Raw genomic sequence first — 24,812 nt, 5'->3', positions numbered from 1 at the left:
CAGTGTGTCTGTGCAGTTTTACTGCAGTGTAATATAGTGTAATAGTGAAGTGTGTCTGTGTAGTAGCTGAGTACTCAAGTTAAAGTGCACCAAACACCACATTCCATTGATTAATGTGCATCCACATACACATTTCCACATCTATATTACATTGTGTTAATAAGCCCCCCAAGCATGTCTGGGAGGACAACAAGTAGAGGCAGACGTTCCCATGGCACTGTGAGGGGGCTATCAGGCAGGGCATCGTTTCCTCTGTTTATTGAAGTTGCCCATGCTATCCAGCCACAGCATGCAGAGGAGGACTGGCTTACTAAACCTTCCTTGTCCTCCTCATCCTCTGTCATGCAAACAGAGACAAGTGTGCAGTCCCCTGCAGTTTCCAGAGTGGATAAACCTGCCTCCTTGTCCGCATATATTCCTGTCAAAGCCCCAACATCAGCCATTGAGGAGTCAGCTGAGTTATTTGACCACAGCGTCACACACTTACTCCTTGATGATGCCCAACCATTACTGGATTCAGGAGTTGGTTCTGAGGTTGAGGATGACAGGAACATGAGCCTAGAGAGAGGGAGGAACACTGATAGACAAATTGGCATTCATGTTCCCCAAGCCGCAGCGTATTGCCAAGTTGTCTCCAGTAGTTATGATGAAGATGGAGGAGATAAAGATGATGATGATGAGGTCACTGATGTGACTTGGGTGCCAGATAGAGCAGAGGAGGAAACTGAAGGTGGGGCGGCACAACCTGAAGGAGGCCGACATCAAGAAAGAGTAGAGAGGAGCCACCCTATTCCATCACATTCTGCAGCTGTTATTTCCCGGGCCACTCCCCAAAGCTGTCTGGGCCTTTTTCAGCACATCTGCAGCAGATCACACTGTTGCTATCTGCAAACTGTGTCTCAGGCACATTAAACATGGCAAAAACACCAATCATTTGGGTACCACATGCTTAACAAGGCATTTAATGTCCAACCACCCAGCCCATTGGTAAGAGCTTCTAAAAGCCACACAAAAGGGGCACAAATCTGTCCCTCCTCTTACTGCTTACCTACTTTAGTCTGCCCCGATATACTGAGTCATTACCTCTCAACAGCCTCCACTGACAGGGATGATGGTATAGCATAGGGTGTCCCAGGTCCTAGCAGCACATGTGCCAGCAGCACACCACCAGCTGTAGACTGTAGCCAGCAAATTTCTCTGCTCCATCTGCTGCAGCAGGAAAAAAATACAGTCCCTGCCACCCACATGCCCAGCGTCTAAATGCAAGCTTGTCAAAGCTGTTGCCTCTCCAACTTCTGCCTCTTAGCCTGGTGGATTCTGCCCCCTTCCATGAATTCACATAATGTGCTGTACCACAATGACAGGTTCCCTGTCCCTACTACTTTTCACATAAGGCCATTCCATTTCTCTACCATCACGTTGCAGGGAATGTTCTGGCATCTTTGGGCAAGGCAGTCAGCTGTAAAATCCACTTTACTTCTGACACATGGTCCAGCAAGCATGGGCAGGGACGATATATTTTGTTCATATATAAAAAACCCAAAACAGAGTCAAAGCTGTGCTCGGATCTAAAGAAACAAAAGCCAAATATAGGAGGAAAAAGCTGCCAGCACCTTAAAAAGTCCAGTATCTGACTCCTAAAAGTATGGTAAACAGCAAAGTGCAGCGCTAAAGATGCATATATGACATAAGAAGAAGTGAAGTCCCACCAAGTGACATAACATCAATCAGTAGATATAAATTAGCAAATCATTCAATGATAAACAAAGAACATAAATCACAAATGCATGTGAACTAAAAAAGGTATATGAAAAAGAGTCCAAAAAAGTATGATAAGTCCACAGATAAATGAAAAGCACCCATCCAGGAAAGATGTGACAAAAGTGCCAGTAGATGATCCACCAAGAAGTGTATAAGTAGAGTCTGCTTACCGGACGGCGATGACTGCTATTACGGCAGTCTCGCCCAGCATAGGGATTATGGTCTCCCAAAACCAAGGGTACAGAGCGGGACCAGTAGCTTTAGCAATCGATCATAACCGGAAATACAAAACGAAACACTTCCATAGCGCAATAACGTATGATAAAAGGGTTTTAATAGAATAAAAGAATTGCACTTACAATTTTGCAGAAAATATGTAGCATAAGAGGTATCAAACCGAGCGGCGGTGTCTCCGTGTACCGCGATTCACTTCCTGTACTGCAAGCCCATCCGAGAACGTGATGACGTCACCATCGTAGGGAAGGAGCTCTTATGCTACATATTTTCTGCAAAATTGTAAGTGCAATTCTTTTATTCTATTAAAACCCTTTTATCATACGTTATTGCGCTATGGAAGTGTTTCGTTTTGTATTTCCGGTTATGATCGATTTCTAAAGCTACTGGTCCCGCTCTGTACCCTTGGTTTTGGGAGACCATAATCCCTATGCTGGGCGAGACTGCCGTAATAGCAGTCATCGCCGTCTGGTAAGCAGACTCTACTTATACACTTCTTGGTGGATCATCTACTGGCACTTTTGTCACATCTTTCCTGGATGGGTGCTTTTCATTTATCTGTGGACTTATCATACTTTTTTGGACTCTTTTTCATATACCTTTTTTAGTTCACATGCATTTGTGATTTATGTTCTTTGTTTATCATTGAATGATTTGCTAATTTATATCTACTGATTGATGTTATGTCACTTGGTGGGACTTCACTTCTTCTTATGTCATATATGCATCTTTAGCGCTGCACTTTGCTGTTTACCATATTTTGTTCATAGCACACTGGTAACTGTTTGCAACTCGAAAGGATTCAGGACAGGGCTCGGTGCTGCAGCTTGTTGTGCCCCCACATCTCCATACAGCTGGTGGTGATGATACCAGACCTGTGAGCTCTATCCCCTTCTCCTCCTCCTCCGCCACCTCCGTGCCCTCCTCTGTAGAATTGTCCTATGAACATCAGGTACCCCCTAAGCATTCAAAGGGCTATTCCCAGAGTCAGGCTAAAAGGTGCCATGCAGTGCTTCAGCTGGTGTGTATAGAGGACAGGAACCACACTGGAGCAGAGATTCTTGCAACTCTGCAGGGACAGGCCCAGAGGTGGTTCACACCATGCCAGCTGGAGCCAGGTATGGTGGTGTGCGATGATGGCTCAAACCTCACATCTGCCCTTAGACAGGGAAAGTTAACACATGTGCCATGCCTGGCACATGTCATCAATTTGGTGGTGCAGCGTTTCCTAAATATGTATCCAGTGTTGCAAGATATGTTAAAGCTGGCCAGAAGAGTCTGTGCTCGGTTGGCTGAAATTCAGCGGGAAATCCACCTGCTCATAAACCGCCTGATTTGTGACATGTCCACCTGGTGGAACTCGACTTTGTCAATGCTGCAGCGGCTATACATGCAGCAGAGGGCCGTCAATGAGTACCTGTGTGAATACAGCACAACAACAGGCTCAGGCCGCCTCGGCTTATTTTCCCCACGCCAATGGCTGATCATTAAGGATGTATGCACTGTATTGTCACCATTTAAGGAGGCCACAAAGATGGTGAGCCGTGACAGTGCATGCATCAGTGACACAATCCCTGTTGTGTTCCTGCTGGAGCAGACTCTGCGTGGCATTATGGACAGGGCACTGGAGGCAGAGCAGGAGGAAAAGAAGGACTTCCTTTCCTCTCAAGGGCCACTTTATCCAGACACCATCAATCCTATGTCACAGAACACACAGGAGGAGAGATGGGAGGAGGATGAGGAGGAGGATTCTGGCACTGTCATAGGCTTCAAAGAAGAGGAAGACATGTGTCAATCTGAAAACAATGGCTTTCCAACCCCAGGACCCTTGGGAGTAGTACGTGGCTGGGAGGAGGAAGTTCCACATGCTGTCATCCTGAGTGACCCCAAGGAGTCTGCTTCTCAAGCCTCTGCAATTTTGAGGTGCATGGGCAACCTCATGCTTCAAAGCCTGCGAGATAGAACCCAAGAATACGTGGCATAAAGGAGAAGGATGATTACTGGTCGGCAATCCTCCTTGACCACCGTTATAAGGGGAAGGTTTCAGAACTCATCCCGTCCCCACAGAGAGTGCAGAAGATAAAATCTCTTGAGGACACCTTAAAGAGGATTTTATTGAACGTTTTTCCTGACTCCAGTAGGTTACAGTGTCATGGAAAAAATAGTTTTGAGTCTTCTGTTGGTCAAGAGAGGAGCGTTGGAGAAGGCGTCCGCCTAAGTGAGGCATTTAAGAATTTTTTTAGTCCTTGCCTCCCAGGGCTGTCGTGTTCCACATCCCATCGGCAGCGTCTGCATCACATGTTGGACGATTACCTCAGGGCCAAAACAGAGATGGAGAGCTTTCCAGCTGACGATCCACTGACTTACTGGGTGATGAGAATAGGCCACTGGCAAGAACTTGCCGGGTATGCTATTGAGTTGTTGGGCTGCCCTGCATCCAGCGTGCTTTCAGTGCATTCAGTGCTGCAGGAGGTTTTGTTACTGATCTTAGAATGTGTCTGTCCACAGACTCCGTGGATCGTTTGACTTTTATAAAAATGAATCGGTCCTGGATTACCAGCTATTAAGCCCCAGATGCCGATGTCACTGATTAAGTCTTTTTGGGATGTGGAATTTCTGCAGGATTTTGAGGCTGCTTAGCTTTGAGTGCGTTCAATCATTTCTTCTGGAAGAATGTTTTTGGTATAGGTTTCATGGGCACAATTAACACCCAAAGACCAATTTTTCAGCACCTGTTTGACAGGTGCATATCATCATTGCAATTTTTTTTGTTGTCATCAAGAGCACCTCTATAGGGTTACAGTGAGAAGGCACCCATGACACCCAAAGTGTAATTTTTCTGCACCTGTTTGACAGGTGCATATCATTGCAATTTTTTACAGCAAGGCCAATTCTTGCTTTCATCAAGAGTACCTCTATAGGGTGATGGTGGGAAGGCACCACCAACACCCAAAGACCAATTTTTATGCACCTGTTTGACAGGTGCATATCATTGCAATTTTTTACAGCAAGGCCAATTCTTGCTTTCATCAAGATTACCTCTATAGGGTGACGGTGGGAAGGCGCTACCAACACCCAAAGACCAATTTTTAGGCACCCGTTACTTCTATCCAAAGTCAAAGTGACACCAGAATGTATTCAAAAAATCTCTGATCTTGTTCCCAGTGCACTACATTGTGGGCTCCTCATACACACTGGCTCCCCAGCTGTTGCTGAGCAAAATAAAGGCAGCTTGTAGGGAAAATGTCATTTTTTTGGCTTTATAAATGCAATTATTGCTGCAGCAGATTCTAGACATGGTAAAGATCTGCCACTTTACAGGTAGACTAAGGGGACCCCCCAGGCATTAGATTGAAAGGATTTTTTCATTTTTATGTTTTCACTTTAAAAATCAAAAAATCACTGCTCATTTAAAAATGACATTTTTCACAAACTTTTTTTATTGATATATGTCCCCCAGGGCAGGACCCGGACCCCTATAACCATTGTATGCCCAATTACTTCAAAATAGGCACTTTTGATTTTTGATGTTCGGGTCCCATTGACTTTAATGGGGTTCGATATTAGGGTCCAAACTTTTGCGTTGTTCGAAAGTTCTGGTGCAAACATAAGGACATGTGTCAATGTGTCAAAAGCATGTGCCGATGGTATCAGTTTGACATCAATAAAACTAAGATGGTTGAAAATTCATTGTATGGGAATGCAAAATCCACTTGAGGCTGGGTTCACACTGCAGCAGGGGTCCGGTGCATCCCTTTTCACCATTTCAGGTCCGATTTTGGTCTAAATATATGGCTTAATTTGGACCTGAAATGGACTAGAAGACGTGCAGGACTCCTGTGCAATTCACTCCAAAAGCCGTCCCGGAGATGTGTGAACTGGCTTCATTGAGAGCCAATCACAGGCTCCTGACATCTGAATTGGATGCGGGGAAACCCTCATCCAATTCACAATAGTGTGAACCCAGTCTTAAGTAAACAAAAGCCCGGCAACTACTGTAGGACTTTAACATGTCAACAATGTTGTTCTGTGTCAATGAGTGCTTGATTTTCATATTTCACCATATATCTTTTAGATATGTGGGTAGGAGATGAAGGTACTTACATCTGTGAAGCTGAAAATCTATTTGGAAAAGTCCAAGCCCAGGCCACTGTTACATTAACTGGACTAGGTAAGAAAATGTCAGTGTGAGGTAATGTACAGTATATAGGATTATCTTGATAGCAATGTACTAGATAGTAACAACTGACATGTTCAATATGCATATGCTAATTTGTTTTAGTAGCTAGATCATATAAGAATGCAAAAAGGTGTTCAGCAATGACTGTTTCTTATATTGCTGACAATTTAGGACAAAGTATGATCATTTCTGTAGAGCTTTTACATAAGCAATCAGTTAAATATAGTTTAGTGTATTTGGCTTTACAATCACATTGCTTCTCTCTTTCCTATGATTGTGGGCTGACACAACAGAGGTATAAAACTTGATTCAGGATTTGGAGAGAATGTTGATGTCATTCTGGAATTTAGGATTCAGACATGAGAAGAAGGTGATGACATTCTAGAATAAGTGTAGTTAGCCATTGACATTTTTGAAGTGTACAACACCATTAACATACAACCAATTGCTACAATAATAATTGTAATGTGCTTAACTCATTTTAAAAGTATTTTACCATACTTTTAAATTTGCAGTTGGGTTTAAAAAATAGCTAGTATTCCTACCATGAAGATATGTGCATGACGAAAAAATGTGTTTTGTTTCGTTTAGATTAGTTTATCTAGTTATTTAGTTTAGTTAAATTTGGTTGATTCATTCAATTCATATTCATGATTCGTATTCAGAATTAGTTTAATTTTTCTTTTTAAATTTTCTTCGAATTTAACGATTTTTTAAAAATGTTCAAATCGATATATTTTGAATCAGTCGAATCGAAAACTTAATTTTTTTTTTTTCGATTCGAATGTGGCAAAGTGAACAAACAAAAGAAAAATCTTCATCAAATTATTACAATTACTCTTTAAATCACCCTAAATCACAAAAACAGCATTATTTTGAAATGGTACATCATATAACACACACACACAGTTTTTGATTTCAGAAACATGTTTACAGTTCGAATTCGACTGGAATTCGATCTAAAATTCGATTTGAATTTCAATTCGAATTTCGAAAATTCAGATGAATTTCATTTAGTTATTCAGAACATTCAGTAAACTTTGTTTATACTATAATTCGGGTATTCGGGTATATCCAAAACTCTGAATTACAAAAAATATTTATTCCGCACAAAATAAACTTTTTTTTCGGATATATCCGAAACTCTGAATAACGAAAAAAAATTATTTGGCACAAAATTTACTTTTTTTTTGGATATATCTGAAACTCTGGATAACGAAAAATATTTATTTGACACAAAATTAACTGCACATATCTAGTCCCGATGGAGACACTTCCTCATGGGTGACATGCCCTCTGCCTGTGTCCCAATTGTGCTCCTGCATCATCACCCTGTCATAGGCACTTTCAAAGTAGCCTACCGTACCAGTGCCTTTGTGACACACATTGCATAAGCATGGTCCACAGTTGTCACCATCATAAACCTGCCCTGGGAAATAATGTGCAATAGTTGCGGATAGCATATGTGCAGACAGGAAATGGCTGTTAAATGGTTATAGGAGACAAGCAGCACTTAAAAGCATTAAAGATTAAAAAGAGTCAAAACACTGTTTTATCATTAAAAAATGCAATTGTTTACTATGTACAGTGTTTTAGCAAACTAAATGTCATTCAATTTGGGTAAATATGTTCTTTAACCACTTAAGCCCGGACCATTTGGCTGGCCAAAGACCAGAGCACTTTAGCACTGCGTTGCTTTAACTGACAATTGCGTGGTCGTCCGACGTGGCTCCCAACCAAAATTAACAATCCTTTTTTCCCCACAAATAGAGCTTTCTTTTGGTGGTATTTGATCACCTCTGCGTTTTTTATTTTTTGCACTATAAACAAAAAAAAAGCGACAATTTTGAAAAAATGCATTATTTTTTACTTTTTGCTATAATAATTTTCCCCCAAAAATATATAAAAAAAACATTTTTTTTCCTCAGTTTAGGCCGATACGTATTCTTTTACATATTTTTGGTAAAAAAAACGTAATAAGCATTTATTGATTTGTTTCCACAAAAGTTATAGCGTCTACAAAATAGGGGACAGTTTCATGGCATTTTTATTAGTTTACTTTTTCTTTACTAGTAATGGCAGCGATAATTTTTCGCGATTTTTATCGTGACTGTGACATTATGGCGGACACATCGGACACTTTTGGTGCTATTTTGGGACCATTCACATTTATACAGCCATCAGTGTGATTAAAAATGTATTGATTACTGTGTAAATGTGACTGGCAGTGAAGGGGTTAACCAGGAGGGGGCACGGCAAGGGTTAAGTGTGTCCTAGGGAGTGATTCTAACTGTAGGGGGGATGGGCTATGTGTGTCATGACAGTGATCACTGCTTCCGATCACAGGGAGCTGTGATCAGTGTCCTGTCACTAGGAAGAATGGGGAAATGCTTGTTTACATCAGCATTTCCCCGTTCTTCCTCTCCATGAGAAGATCGCGGGTATACCCGCGGACATCGAGTCCGCAGGACATGCGATCACACTCACGGAGCTCGCGGCAGGGTCACGTGCTCGCGACCACATGGCGGCAAATTGAAAGAGACGTACCTGTATGGCCATTTGCCTGTCCGTGCCATTCTGTTGACGTAAATGTTAGTGCGGCGGTCGGCAAGTGGTTAATGTAAGCATTTTGGGGTTTATCTTCTGTATTAAAAGTTTAGTCTATGATACTCATATGTAATAGGATTTCATATGTAATAGTCATTATGTTTAATATGTTAATTTATTGTTAACATTTTTGGTTGCAAAATTCTCCTCTTTTTTTCCAGTAATTCCTGTTATTGGTGAGAGCCCTCCTGTGGTCAATGTTATTGAAGGAAACCAAGTTACATTGCCATGCATTCTGTTAGCTGGGAATCCTCTTCCTGTGAGGCAATGGCTCAGGAACAATGAAGTAGTATGTTTGCTTTCTAATCTGATTCTATGGATATTTGTGAAATATAATAAATGAGAGTGTTAACCTGATCTCCAGCATTGTGCTCGCAATGAAAAATGTGGGATACTTCAGTTCATAAGCTGTATAATATGGTGGATGGAAGACCAACACACCATATAAGATTCAGTGCCACCCAGGGCACCTAGAAGAAAAGATACAGTAGGCATAGAGCACCCCAGTGAATCATGTGTTTGGCAAAATTGAAGTAACAGAGAGAGGGGCTTAATATCTGTGCAGAGGTTAGAAATATGTAGTGTACAGAGTACCGGTGTTAGGTGTATGTATTATACAGAGTTCAGGAGTCTGGTGTATGTAATGTGTAGAGTGTAGTGGACAGGATTGGGTATTGCACAAAGTGCCAGTATTAGGAGTATGTAATTTACAGACTGAATTTGCCAGGTGTATGTAATGTATACATTGCAGGAGTCATACAGCTCAGCACCCTCTATGATTGATTTCACCGCTGTCCTCTCATGCTGTACAGGAAAATGTGGCTGCCTAGAAGTGACATACTGAGCAGCCACAGAAAACAGAGAAACATTGGTGACAGCAGAAATAGGACCTGGAGCACTATGCAAAAGATGCAGGGCACATGCCCCGGGTGTCTGGCCCAACTCCCATCCTGCAGATGTTCCAGGGAGGTTAGGACCCCCCCCCCCTTCTTTATGCCCCAATAACATATAGTAGTTGTGTATGTAAAGTTGTACTAAGAGGTTAAAACATTTTTGTGATTTAAAAAAAAAATCTTTAAATTGTATATTTTGTACATTGTTTCCTTTAGCTGATCTCCAGCCCATACGTTAGCATACGTTCTGATGGAACCCTTCATCTTGAGAGTGTTCATTTAAAAGATAGTGGAGAGTATATATGTGCAGTAACAAATGTTGCTGGTACAAGCAGAAGAGTTACAGCTGTTAATGTACATGGTAAGATATTTTAGACTTTTATAATATTCTGGTCATCTTAGATTTGTCCAATACAGATGTTTCACCGCATTTACATACAGTCTGATATTTCACTGCAGCACTAATAAAAACAAAGTAAAACATCCTCTATACATTAAAGAAACCTCTTCCCACACAAAGCCAACATAGTATTGAGGATGAATAAAAGGTCAGAAAGCTAATTTTTTTCCAAATATTTGTATAATTCTGCAAATCCAAACAGTACATTTTTAAAGCATATCTGTACGTCTTTTCTTGCTCTGTAAGTGTGGGACATTCGGCTAAATATGACAGCCTGTTACAGACTTGCATTAAAAGAGTACAAGAACATCTTGATTATTTAAACATGACCTCTTCAGTTATTTCAAGTATGTTCTTTAGTTTCTGCTATTACTCATCTGTGATTTATATTAGCATTTATTTTAAGTTTATTTCCTCTTTAAAACTGAAAAGAAAAAAACCATGACACATGGCCAATATTAAATGACACATTGGAAAAAGATGATTTGAAAAATGTAGAATTGAAATTTTGACCATATTTAAGAATGTTCAGGTTAAGTATGAGAGGTAATTAGCTGATCTGAGAAAGTTTGGAAGTTGTCAAATGATAATTAGTGCAATTTTGAGAGTACGCTTGGAATTTCCCACTAAACAGCTGGGGAGAGTTTACTCAACAACTTGAAAATTAGTCCCTTGTTAATTTTTTTTAATCTATTATTTTAAATCAATTTGTTAAAATGAGGAGGATGCCAGTATCTTTAGCCAACACATTTTTTTGTTTTGGATCGAGTAGGGGATGGTTAAAACCTTTGGCAATTTTTTTTCTTATTTTTATTTCTGCTGTCTGTCTCCAATTGGGAAGATTTCTTTTCAATTTCTACTCCAGTTGTTCCCATGTAAAGTTTTCTTTTCATATCCTGTTCCAGTGACAGCTTTTTATTTATTTTAGGTACTTATATAGCACTGTCAATTTACGCAGCACTTTATATACATTGTACATTCACATCAGTCCCTACCCTCAAGGAGCTTACAATCTAAGGTCCCTAACTCACATTCATACATACTAGGGACAATTTAGACAGGATTAACCTACCAGCATGTCTTTGGAGTGTGGGAGGAAACCAGAGTACCCGGAGGAAACCCACGCAAGCACAGGGAGAACATGCAAACTCTAGGCAGGTAGTGTCGTGGTTGGGATTCGAACCAGCGACCTTTCTTACTGCTCTTACTGCCGAAAGTGCTATCCACTACACCACTGTGCCACCCAGCTTTAAATTTTTGGATTTCCCAACACTTTGTTTCAGTGGCAATGATCACTACAGTAGGATAAATAGAAACTGACTCTCTGAGACAGGAAAAAGACAGCAATTAAAACTAAAATGGTGTTAATATTTTCTTATGCTAAAAAGAAAATAGGAAAAGAAAAGTCTTGCCTAGAGATAGACTTTATGTATTTCTTACATAGCTGTGGTACTTACATAGCTGTGGTATGCTTTCTTTTGTTAGCTTTAGATCATATAATTACCTGAATATATTGTAATTCATAGCAACCAATCAGAAGACGATTGAAAGATTATATTAGGGATGATGGCAACCTTTTTCCAAAAACAGAGTGAACAACAGTTACCAATCAGATTTTTACTTTAATTTTTTCAATTATATACACAAAGCAGTTAGAGTCTTTTTTTTTATTAGACACGTTAAAGCATGTGGACTATTTGATGACAGCAGTGGAAATTGTGACAATTTTAGGAAAAATATTTTATATTTATTTAGGGTTATTTTTAACTGTTTTTGTAGAATTTGCTGAAGATGTATTTTGATTTGTACATTGGCATATTTTCATCATTCATGCCCAGATTTGTAAACACTTTCATCTTGTATGTCAGTACATACAGCTTTCTTGCAGGCAATAACTGTGGAAAAATACAAAAGTGTATTCATTTCAGTGAATACTGTCCAAAAAGAGCCAGTCAGGGTAATGATATTGGAGCTGCTATTGCTTACTCGTTGAACCTGCATACTCCGGATGTCTCATCCTTATGCATGCTTTACATCCTTGTGGGTTACTAGATTGAAACAGACATACATATATTAGATGCCTGAGCCAAATCAAAACTCACCAAATAGTGATGGAAGGATACAGTGAGATGCCTTGAAACTGATGATTTTGTAAACAAATTAAGAGAGGATTCTCCCATATTTTGCTATTGATATATTTTTATAAATATAGGAGCGAAAGTAAAGCATAATGATTGCACTGCATAGATGGATATGCAGGACTGAATGTGTGCATTAAATGCAAATAAGAATGGTCCCATATATATGTATGTATTTAGTAATTCTAATTAGAAAAAAATCATAATCATACTATTATTATTATATAGTCAGTGATCAAAATTCATATACAGTATATATATATATATATATATATATCTATATCTATAGATCTATATAGATATATAGATCTGTATATCTATATATAGATCTATATATAGATCTATATACAGTGGGGACGGAAAATATTCAGACCCCCTTACATTTTTGCACGCTTTGTTATATTGCAGCCATTTGCTAAAATCATTTAAGTTAGTTTTTTTCCTCATTAATGTACACACAGCATCCCATATTGACAGAAAAACACAGAATTGTTGACATTTTTGCAGATTTATTAAAAAAGAAAAACTGAAATATCACATGGTCCTAAGTATTCAGACCCTTTGCTCAGTATTTAGTAGAAGCACCCTTTTGATATAATACAGCCATGAGTCTTTTTGGGAAAGATGCAACAAGTTTTTCACACCTGGATTTGGGGATCCTCTGCCATTCCTTCTTGCAGATCCTCTCCAGTTCTGTCAGGTTGGATGGTAAACGTTGGTGGACAGCCATTTTTAGGTCTCTCCAGCGATGCTCAATTGGGTTTAAGTCAGGCCTCTGGCTGGGCCATTCAAGAACAGTCACGGAGTTGTTGTGAAGCCACTCCTTTGTTACTTTAGCTGTGTGCTTAGGGTCATTGTCTTGTTGGAAGGTAAACCTTCGGCCCAGTCTGAGGTCCTGAGCACTCTGGAGAAGGTTTTCGTCCAGGATATTCCTGTACTTGGCCGCATTCATCTTTCCCTCGATTTCAACCAGTCGTCCTGTCCCTGCAGCTGAAAAACACTCCCACAGCATGATGCTGCGACCACCATGCTTCACTGTTGGGACTGTATTGGACAGATGTTGAGCAGTGCCTGGTTTTCTCCACACATACCACTTAGAATTAAGGCCAAAAAGTTCTATCTTGGTCTCATCAGACTAGAGAATCTTATTTCTCACCATCTTCGAGTCCTTCAGGTGTTTTTAGCAAACTCCATGCGGACTTTCATGTGTCTTGCACTGAGGAGAGGCTTCCTTCGGGCCCCTCTGCCATAAAGCCCCGACGGGTGGAGGGCTGCAGTGATGGTTGACTTTCTACAACTTTCTCCCATCTCCGGACTGCATCTCTGGAGCTCAGCCACAGTGATCTTTGGGTTCTTCTTTACCTCTCTCACCAAGGCTCTTCTCCCCCGATAGCTCAGTTTGGCCGGACGGCCAGCTCTAGGAAGGGTTCTGGTCGTCCCAAACGTCTTCCATCTTAAGGATTATGGAGGCCACTGTGCTCTTAGGAACCTTAAGTGCCGCAGAAATTTTTTGTAACCTTGGCCAGATCTGTGCCTTACCACAATTCTGTCTCTGAGCTTTTCAGGCAGTTCCTTTGACCTCATGATTCTCATTTGCTCTGACATGCACTGTGAGCTGTAAGGTCTTATACAGACAGGTGTGTGGCTTTCCTAATCAAGTCCAATCAGTATAATCAAACACAGCTGGACTCAAATGAAGGTGTAGAACCATCTCAAGGATGATCAGAAGAAATGGACAGCACCTGAGTTAAATATGAGTGTCACAGCAAAGGTTCTGAATACTTAGGACCATGTGATATTTCAGTTTTTCTTTTTTTTTTAATAAATCTACAAAAATGTCAACAATTCTGTGTTCTTCTGTCAATATGGGGTGCTGTGTGTACATTAATGAGGAAAAAAATGAACTTAAATGATTTTAGCAAATGGCTGCAATATAACAAAGAGTAAAAAATGTAAGGGGGTCTGAATACTTTCCATCCCCACTGTATAGATATATACAGTCTATCTATCTATCTATCTATCTATCTATCTATCTATCTATCTATCTATCTATCTATCTATCTATCTATCTATCTATCTATCTATCTATCTATCTATCTATCTATCTATCTATCTATCTATCTATATATCTATCTATCTATCGATCTATCTATCTATCTATAAAATGTAAAAGTTTACAGATTATCTTAAAGTAAAGCAAATTGTTCTTTTTTTTTTCATTTTGGATAAGGGGGGGGGGGGGGGGGGGGTAAGGAAGGTTCTTTTTTTGCCATCGGTGTTCTATTGGGTAGATTTCACTTCATATCCTGCCCCAATGCTAAAACAGGACATGAGAGAAAATCCCTTCAAAATGAGGGAATCCCTGGTTGTCACCAGGGTCACCAAATGTAGTGTCTCCATTAGAGGATTTTCCATCCATTTCTGTCCTGTAGACAACCCAAAATTGTTTTTAAACTCTCACTGTCAATGACATTGGTAAACATGATAAATAGAGAGGGTGAATCACCCTAATGGGGGCACAGACTATAACAAAACCTGACAAGTGTTCTAATCTCTCTCCACTCTATACAGTTATACTTTAAAGACTATAGATGATTAGGTAGTTTTTGCCTCATGCATTTAACTGGCTGTTCATAACATGTATCCATTAACGCTCACTTTTTTTTAAAATGCTTTTTTAGTTATTCCAGTTATAAAACATGGACCACAGATATTCAGTACAGTTGAAGGAAATGCAATATCTTTACCATGCAAAGCCAGTGGAGTCCCTACGCCATCTATTATTTGGAAAAAGGTATCTTTTTTGAGAGACCACATTCAATTATATTTACATTTCCAATTAAAATCAAAAAGTTAAGATCTGTCATGACATTGATAGGATAAGAAGGGTAATATGCAAAAGGTAAAAATTACTAACTAGTCTAAAAAAACAACTTTCTGTATTTAAAACTGCATTTGATTTGTAGATGTGCGGCAAAAGCCATACATCATATTATTTATAAATTAAATAAACACACCCCTCTATTGGATTTGATTTGTATAAGCACTAATCACAAAAAAGTGAAATTAAATAATTAAATACATTTAAATTAAATGAAATAATATTTAAACTTAACAATGCAAAAGAACACTTTAGGAGAAAGGTAAGCTTGTTGTTTGGATTTTTTCATGTGTCCAGTTTCAGTACTAACTTGTATTTTAATTTACAGAAGGGCGAAACTGTTGTTCCAACCAATGGCACTATATTCATTGACTCAGATGGAAGTCTGTTCCTGTCTGTTCCACATGGGGAGGATTCTGGGGAATACTCCTGCAGTGCAATTAATGCTGCCGGTTATGCAACACGTAAAGTGCAGTTAACAGTTTATGGTAAGCTGCACATATATTTAGTTGTATTGATTATAAATCATTATTATGAATCCTGCATAGTAGTTTTGCTCTTAAAGTAGAGCTAGACTCCCACAAAACATGTTTAATAATTTTAATTTTGTAGAGCATTGTAAGTAAAACTCAATTTCTTCTCCTCAGAAACATCCAAAAGGTAAGAAATTTTTAAAATAAAAAAATGTTTAGGTATGCTGTGTATATCAAAACATATAGAGAACATAGTGGGATTTTCTCAAATTTGACTTCCAAAGATAGAATACACTTTAATGCCTCGTACACACGATCGGATTTTCCGCCAACAAAACCGTGGAATTTTGTCCGAAGGGTGTTTGCTCAAACTTGTCTTGCATACACATGTTCACACAAATGTTGGCCAACAATTACGAACGTAGTGACGTACTAGACGTACTTTGTGGTTTTTCAGCTCTTTAGCGCCACCCTTTGGGCTCCTTCTGCTAATTTTGTTTTAGTAGAAGTTTGGTGAGTGTTGATACGTGCTTTTCTTTTCACATTTTTCATTTAGCACTTTTCGTTTCATGCTTTTTAGTTCATTTTTGAACGGCCGTTCATCAACCAGACATGTTGAATCAGAGGAGATAACGTGTTATTTATTATCAGGCGCCTTACCTGCCGGATGCTGGGATGCGTGGCTGGCTAAACATTAATACTGTCTGAGAACAGGACTGTTCCTCTTCGCTCCAGTACACCGCTGTGGCCCGTACGCATCCGGGGGAGGCAGGGGTAGGTGAACCTTTATATACACCACCAAAAACAAACAAAAAACCCCAAACCCCCCCTTCCTCTTCTCTCTCCCCCTTCTCATTGGGGAAGTGCTACATATGAGATAGAAGTACCCAGAGAACAGCATTCCTCATCTATGAACACCAAATTAAACGCCATCTCTTTCGCAAGCATTCCTCGCCCCTGGTTGTAATTACCACTGCCTTTTTTGCATAAAAACCAACGGTAACATAACAGATGAATTTTTCTTTTCAACTATGCCCTTAAAGAAGGATTGAAATAGAATGTACCCGAAACGCGTTGGTCTGAAAAGAATTCCACCATTTAAACGTTATCTGTTACCTGCCAACCAAAATAGATATCACAACCGCTTTGTACTATGTCTATTGTATATGTTTTCATTGTTTGCAAATGTTTGCATTGCTTTTAATACTAGAACGTTTTGAATAAACATAAACATTGTTTTATTACATACATGTATGTGTACTTTCCCATTTTATATAATAACTTTTGCAAGTGCCGGAAAAATCCACTCAGGGGAACCCCCTTTTTTCCTAAAAAGTGTTATTTATTATTGGCCTTGGAGTTATAGCTTTGACATTTTTTTTTTGATTGAATATTTATTTGGTAAATTTTCTATATTTTTGGATGCATAGAATGCACTTTTTGGTTAAGTTCTAATGGCAGATAGCATGTCTAATTTTTTTTTTTACTGCACAATAAAAAAAAATGTGGAGAATAATACTTGGCTATATGTTTTTCTTCAAATGACAGTTTGGGAGTAGGCAGTTACATTTTAAAAAATACAATGTAAAATTGACAAGGGACACCAACATAGTTGTATCTTTGTTCTTAAAAACTAGGGGATAATGGTGTTGTGGTAACTTGCACAAATAAAAAAAAAAAATAATAATAATATTATTCTTGATATCACTAGAAAAGAAAAGCCTTTGAAAATTTGTTTGCAATAACTCAATCAGTATCACCAGCAAAGCAGCTTCATTATTATCCCATTAAATAAGAAGAGAATTGTGTGCTGGATTTGGAGATTTCATAATTTGCCACGTCACGAATGTTAATTCTCCATTACAAATGCTAGTTTACAAGACCGAGCATGCGTTTTTGTACTTTGGACTTTTGTCCGACGGACTCGTGTACACACGATCGGAAAGTCCGACAACACACATTTGTTGGCGGAAAATTTGAAAACATGCTAGCCAACAATTGTTGGCGGAAAGTCCAACAACAATTGTCCGATGGAGCATACACACAGTTGGATTTTCCGTCAACAGCCTGACATCCAACATTTCCCGTTGGAAAGTCAGATCGTGTGTACAGGGTCTAAAGTGTTTAGGTTAAGTTATACTTAAGGCCCATACACACAATCTGACTTTTTGACAACAACGGTCCGACGGACCTGTTTTATCAGACAATCCGACAGTGTGTATGCTCCAGCGGACAATTGTTTTCAGTTTTTCAACAGACAAATGTTCGCTGTGCATGCTCTGAAACTTTCCGGCAACAAATGTCCGATGGAGGATAATCTGATTGTGTGTACACAAGTCCATAGGACTAAAGTCCAAAGTACAAACACACATGCTCAGAACCAATGCTAAAGATCAGACAACAATAGCAGAAGTTGCCCAAAGGGTGGCGGTAAAGAGCTGAAAAACCACGTGATTTGGTGAAAGTTGGCTGAAAATGTTCTGTCGTGTGTATGCAGAACAAGTTCACAGCCAACGCCCTTCAGACCAAAATCGTCTGAGAAGTCCAATGGAAGTCTGATCGTGTGTATGAGGCTTTAGAGTGCTATTTTTATATTTATAAAAAGGCCTGTCACCAGAACTTTCCATAAATAACAAAAAATACTTTGGACCTTTTTTTGGAGAAGCTTATTATATATATTTTAGGAAGTATTATCTGAAGCTTCTTTGCTTGAAGATGGTACTAAATAAAGACAACATTTCCCTCTTTGCTTTTTACCACTCTCTATGTAGTAACAAATGGGGTCTATTTGCAAAAGATGGGTAACCTCAAAAGAGACATTCACACAGCAAATTTTGTATATATAGACCTCATGTTGTTCTCAATACCTACAGTTTTTGTAAACAACAAGGTTCTTAGCAAGGCATCCATCCCTCTGATGCTTGCAGTGCTTGATTAAAAGAAGTTCAATCACTGTAAAAACCAAACAACTGTGACAGTCCAACCCTCCATGCCAACATGCTACAATCCACTGTAAATACCCACAGAGAAAAGTTAAAAATAACCTTACACCCCAGCTTCTGCCCATGGTGCCTAGGTGAGGGGTGACATCACAGTTCTTTAAGTGAGATTGAGAGATACACAGCATTCCCAGGATCTCACCCAAAAAAATAGTTTTTACCCTCTCCTGTGTTGAAGCTGGGTGTAAGGTAAGTTTCTTTTTTAACTTTTCTCTACAGTTTTTTCTCAGTGGATTGCAGCATTTTTGCCAAAAAATGGCACTGGGCCACTAGAGGCCAATATTCTGACAGCTTAAAGGTTTACTACTGCTCAGAGGCTCTGGGCTGCAGCAAAATGGCAGACTCCGGCAAGAAGAAACAGGAACAATGCCGGAGGCACTTTACAGCACACACAAATTTTGGTAGCATAATTATTAATATGGAATGTATGTTCTTTGCTAAAGAAAGCTTTTTATCAAGTTGTTATAGGTAAAGTTCCGCTTTAAATTTCCTCTACAGTTTTTTTTTAAGTGAATTGTAGCATTTTGCTGTAAGAGGGCAGTATTTGATAAGCAGGCTTTACATTTGGATGCAGGGCATGCTTGAATATTTTAACCCCGAGTTTAACTAATTCCCAGGAGTTGTGTGGCGGATGGGCTCTCTCTGTTTTAACAAACAAAGAGTAGGCAGAAAATTTAACAGTTTCCCCTAATATAATACAACATTCATAAGCTAAAAATATCAGTATACATTGTCAGTTTGAAGCTGCAGGTTACAAATCTAAAAAATGCAAAATTCAGTAATCAACTCTGATTGCCTAGAATCATCACTGAACTTAGACTAATTAACCATGAATATGTCAAGGGCGAGTTTGTATGTCATAAATGAATTAGTATCCTTGCAAAATAAATGATAACTCATTTTGAGTTGTTGATATTTCTTCTTTTTGTTTTAGCTTATATGATTTATTTACTTAGGAGTTTATATACCTAAATATATGAGAATTCAGAACAATAAAACTGCAAAGGTCTCTGCTCAACAGCTCAACAGGTTTACTGTGCAAAAGGCATGCACAGGCAAAAAGACACCCTCAGAAGATGACACATTTCGCATAAGGAAGCTTAGTGGTAGTTCTGTAAATGGAACCAGGGAGAGGTCCAATATTGGGTCCCTCTGGTTCCTCATTTTTTATACTGGAATAATATTTGAATTTTTTCCCTTCCCTTCCCTTCCCCCCTCAGAAGGTTGGGAAAAGTAGAAAAAAAGAAAAAGAAGGTTAGGAATAATTATATACCAAAGGATTTAATTTTTTTTGCAGTATGCTTATTCTAGGAATGGAATACGTAATTTGTGGATGTAGGAATGTTATATGTGATTGTAGATGTTTTGTAATGTTATTGTTTTTTGGTTTTTTTCTCAATGAAAAAAATAATAAAAAGATTTTAAAGAAGAAAGCTTATTTTTAAGGACTGTGACAGCAGGGATTTTTCTCATGTGTCAAAAAGGCAATTCACTTGACAAGTTTACTTTGTAGAATGTATTAAAAGATATATTGTTTTTATTTTCAGTAAAGCCCAGAATCCTTAATACAGGATCATCGATTCTTCAGGATGGCTTTAAAGGTCAAATTGAGATATCAGCAAAAGTGAGTGATGATGTGGTGCTTCCTTGTGAGGTCAAAAGTGTTCCTCCACCATTTATTACCTGGGCCAAAGAGACACAACTCATTTCACCCTTTTCTCAGAGGTAAGATAATTTCACTGTTATTTCTTGGTAGTCTTTTCAGTTTAAAGGGTAAGCTTTAGTCGGTTTGAAATGCAAGAATTCCAGGCAAATAGCATAAGTTAACTAGCAGAAGTAAGTAACAGCAGCCTCCCTGGCAAAGGGGAATCTCATGAGTGGAAACACCTCTGACCTTTACTAACTACGTCTCTAAAAGATTCATCTTATGGTTTGGCTATAGGAGGAATAGCAATCTAGGAATGAACAATCAGCAAACAAATCCTGATTTAGTTGGAGTTATTCCTAATTTTTTCTCATGACATGCACCCCTCGTAACATGTAGTCTCAAGCTAAGCATAGATGGTTTGAATTTTGTCAATTCAACCTACAAGAGACAGAGAAAAAAATAATTTGATTCCCCCTTCCTTGCTATTAGGAAGGAAGGAAAGAAGGTTTGGGAGTAGTCATGGGTATTTTTCTTATGACATGCACCCCTCATAACATGTAGTCTCAAGCTAAGCATAGATGGTTTGGGGCTATTCAACCTGCAAGAGACAGAGAAAAAAAAATCCCCCCTTCCTTGCTATTAGCACCCACGGCTGCCTGCATACAATTGCTTTGTTGAATATTGATTGCATCTGATAGGATGCAGTCACTGTCTGGGAGGTGATTTTCCAATTGAGGCAGTCTGTTTTCAAATCAACTTTAGTTAAATCATGTGGTGTTTGCAGGGCCACCCACAGTTAAATTCCAGCCTAATTAGTACTAATCAGCTGGAATTTGAGCCATATATTCCCAGCTTAAACCTAGCTATATACGATCTGCTTGCTCAATATTTAAACACCATTCCGGAGATTGAAAACTGTTAAAAAATGTAAACTATTTAAAAAAAAGAGAAAAGAAAAGCAAGGGATACAAGAGACTTTATAAAAACCTTTCAAGTTGTTTTCTTTATTATAATCTATAGACACTCACTTAGTACAGATGAGACTAATAAACTTTATTTTTTGTCCATGCTTAAACCTTTTTTATGTTTTTATTGCAGGCACACTATTCTACCAACTGGCTCAATGAAGATATTAGACATTAGAGTTACTGATGCTGGAACATATACTTGTGTAGCTACAAACATAGCAGGAAATGTTACTCAAATGGTAACACTCAATGTCTATGGTAAGTACTTATTTATATGCTTGATATATTCAGTCATATGATTAAAGCTGATAAAAACTTTGAGAACCTGAACCTGATCACCTAAAATCCCAACACATCATTTATCATTTATTTTGAATCATTAATGAAAGTAGCGATTGTGTAATCATGTTCTAAATTGGACATTATTTAAAGAGGAATTCTGCCCCCCCCCCCCCCCAACAAAAATTTAAAGTAAGCAGCTACATACTGTAGCTGCTGACTTTTTATATGAGGACACTTACCTGTCCTGGAATCCAGCGATCTCGGCACCCCAGCTGATATTTCCATTGGTTCTCGGGTGCTGCCATCGCCATTCATAGTAAGGGAACTTGGCAGTGCGCTTTCTGAATGGCTGTGGCAGGAAAAGGAGGAGGAGGTCGAACTGCCAAGTAATCTTGCTGCTGTTTCCCTCTCCTGACTGAAAGGTGGCAAATGTGGCACTGGAGGGGGGGGGGAGAGGAGGCTGATAAACAGAGCTTCCACTTTTGGGTGGAACGCCACTTTAACTATTTTAAGGAATGTGTAAAAAATGCACAATGTAAACTACTTCAACTGTACTGTAAGATGACCACATTTTTAGTCAGTATTTTTCCTGATTTTCACCAACCAACTAATTCTATTTTAACTAGTAATATATCTAAAAAAAATGTTTGCAGAGAATCACTGGTAAAAATAGCATTAACAGGTGTATAAATGTAGTGAATCTTATCAGATTTTTGTACAACACGTCTGGAATAAAGTGGCAGAGAAAATATATATGCGACTAGTAAAATTATATAAGCTTTATATTAGTATACACATGAAGAATATAGCAAATGTTTGATGAAAGGCAAACAAGTAATCACATTTAAATCTTTATAGAACGCCCCAGAGTTGTAAATAAGAAAGACAAACGAAGAAGGTGAATAACAAGATATCTTACTACAATTAAATCTGCAGTCTTTGCTTAACTATAAAATATATGTTAGCACATCTAATGATCTTACGAAAGTTTCTCAGTTCTGTATTAAATAACACACATTGACATATAATTGATTCTTTAAAAAAATTAGTAATTTACTAGAGTAAAGGGGGCACTAAGCTATACATATTTTTTATCACAAAAAAAAAAGTAGAGAAGGTCTACTTAGATCCTTTTTGTGACAACATAATGATGGTTTCATAATTTAAATGCTGCTGTTGTGCTAAATATTTTTTCCTCCGTTTTCATTTTTATCCACAGTCCCTCCCAAAATCCAGCGTGGCCCTCAAATGATAAGAATACAAGTTAAACAAAGCTTTGAAATTGCCTGCATAAGTCAAGGGATCCCACCACCAAGAACAGCCTGGTTTAAAGATGGAAGAATGTTGGAGCTGGATGAAAAGCTTCAGCACTTTACAATCAGAGTTGCTAGTGCTGAACTTTCAGATGCTGGAGTGTACACTTGCATTGCCAGTAACATGGTTGGCCAGGATAGTGCAAATGTAACAATAGAGGTTCAAGGTAAAATTAATAATTCACTGAGCACTGGAGTTTAGTAATTATAAAGTTATATTAGTAAATCATTTTTATATCTATATTAAACATGTATTTGGATGCAATGGTTTCCTTACACTTACTTGTTTGTTTTCATTATAGCACCACCTACTTTGTCTGATTTGGAGCCTCCTTATGACAAAACACACCAGGAAAGGCTTTCCAGTCAACAGGTTGCATTTCCCTGCCCTGCAAAAGGTATATGTTGGACTGATTCTATAGTGCAACCATCTATATTTCATTTGTCATTTTATTATAATAAACAAAAGGTTTAAACAAGAATTTCTTAAGGTAAATATAAGGGTTGCCATTGCTGACCATTCCTGAAAGCAATAGTTGCCCAGCTGTCATGCTGACCTTGTGACACTTGTGAACCTGCTGTCTTTTCTCTGACTTTTCTGAGCTGCATACTTGTTGAGGGTCAGAGACTCAAAGTGTTTAAGCCAGTGAATTCTGCATTCAACCAGTCAACAACCAATTACAAAAAGAGGTCAGTAATAGTAGCTTCTTCTTACTTTTTTTTTAATGACAACTTTCTTTGAAGTAGCCTTTTTTACAGTAAGAATACACTAGTTGATTTTTTTTTCTTTTTCATTTGAAATAATAAAAGAAAAGTAATATGATCAATGTAGTTGTCAAATAAATCATGGCAAGAAGTTCTATAATCACACAATCACACATTAATGCTAATCTCATATTTGAAACAAAGATGATAACTATTATTATTAGATAAAATATATATATGCTGCACTCAAATACTACACACTATGCATATGTAATAACCAAAGTGCATAAAAAACATGTGAAAGTCATACAGTGATAAACCCAGTTTCTGCCGACTGTAGAAAGTGACAATTGTGCAACAAATATATATAAAGTTGATAAATACATAAACATATAAAGAATAAAAGATATTAAGAATAAGTGAAAAAAAATATATAAAAAATATTAATAAAGTGCTACCGTGCATTCAGGTGGTTAACAATTATACCACTTTTAATAGTGTCCATAGGATCATGTATGAAATAAACATTGATCCCACTATTAAGTTAAACATAAATGAGAAGTGCTCCTGTGAATATATGTGACATCCAGCTGTGTCAGTTTAAATGTGCTTTAAAGTCCATGCGATTTTGAAACTGCTATGTGGGTGATCCAAAGCATGCCATAGTGTCCTCACATGGGTCCTCCCCCTAGGTATTAAACGCTCACCTCAGAGCGTGTGACTTTGCAGTTAAGCTTAGTCAATGCACGTCTGTGAACCACCTCTGTGCTCTGTAGTGTTACCGGAATCCTGGACTCGTCAGCGCAAAGCCTCGGTATGTTAGTAGAAAAAAGGACTTGATAGTGTAATAAAGTTTAAACAGTTTATTAATTAAAGCAAAACCCCCATATGGGGTACAAACATAGACCAGGTGCGTCAGTGCACCACTCTGCATCGAGCGAAAACAGGTAAAAATACCGGACTAGTATTGGAATGGTATGTACTTCCTCCTTAGCAGATCACCTGCCTAACGTGCCGTCCTGTCCCCTCCCCAATGCGTGTCGATACAGGGATTCCGTATGTTCTTCAGGGGGATTTCTGATTGGACGGCCGATCTGTCAGTTAATATAGAGCGCCCGCGGCCATTTTGTTGTAGCCTAAGGACACTCTACTGCTAAAACCTTTATGCTCAATGAGTATACTACATAGAGCTCGGCTGCCAGGATACATCTAATGGCAATAGCAGTATTGTAACTGCTCCATTATGTCTGAGCCCTACGGTGTCCTAATTGTTCCACCCTGACTGTCGCAAATATGGTAATGTAAATAGTATTCAGGATGCACGTGGAGG

At 38.6% G+C, this 24,812-nt stretch overlaps 1 protein-coding gene across 1 annotated transcript in view; it reads left to right on the top strand.

The window, feature by feature from the left end:
• Positions 1-24,812, top strand: part of HMCN1 (hemicentin 1) — a 656,490-nt gene that overhangs the window by 129,599 nt on the left and 502,079 nt on the right. The window contains exons 17-25 of the mRNA XM_073592871.1: positions 6,071-6,166; positions 8,944-9,071; positions 9,892-10,036; positions 14,895-15,007; positions 15,423-15,582; positions 20,114-20,291; positions 21,313-21,440; positions 22,684-22,944; positions 23,080-23,175. Coding sequence (XP_073448972.1) covers positions 6,071-6,166; positions 8,944-9,071; positions 9,892-10,036; positions 14,895-15,007; positions 15,423-15,582; positions 20,114-20,291; positions 21,313-21,440; positions 22,684-22,944; positions 23,080-23,175 — 1,305 coding nt within the window. The remainder of the gene's footprint in view (positions 1-6,070; positions 6,167-8,943; positions 9,072-9,891; positions 10,037-14,894; positions 15,008-15,422; positions 15,583-20,113; positions 20,292-21,312; positions 21,441-22,683; positions 22,945-23,079; positions 23,176-24,812) is intronic.

This window comes from Aquarana catesbeiana, linkage group LG07 (genome assembly GCF_042186555.1).
Source record: "Aquarana catesbeiana isolate 2022-GZ linkage group LG07, ASM4218655v1, whole genome shotgun sequence".
Taxonomy (NCBI): Eukaryota; Metazoa; Chordata; class Amphibia; order Anura; family Ranidae; genus Aquarana; species Aquarana catesbeiana.
Note: the sequence above shows the minus strand (reverse complement) of the source record. Positions and strands in the feature narration are given on the sequence as shown.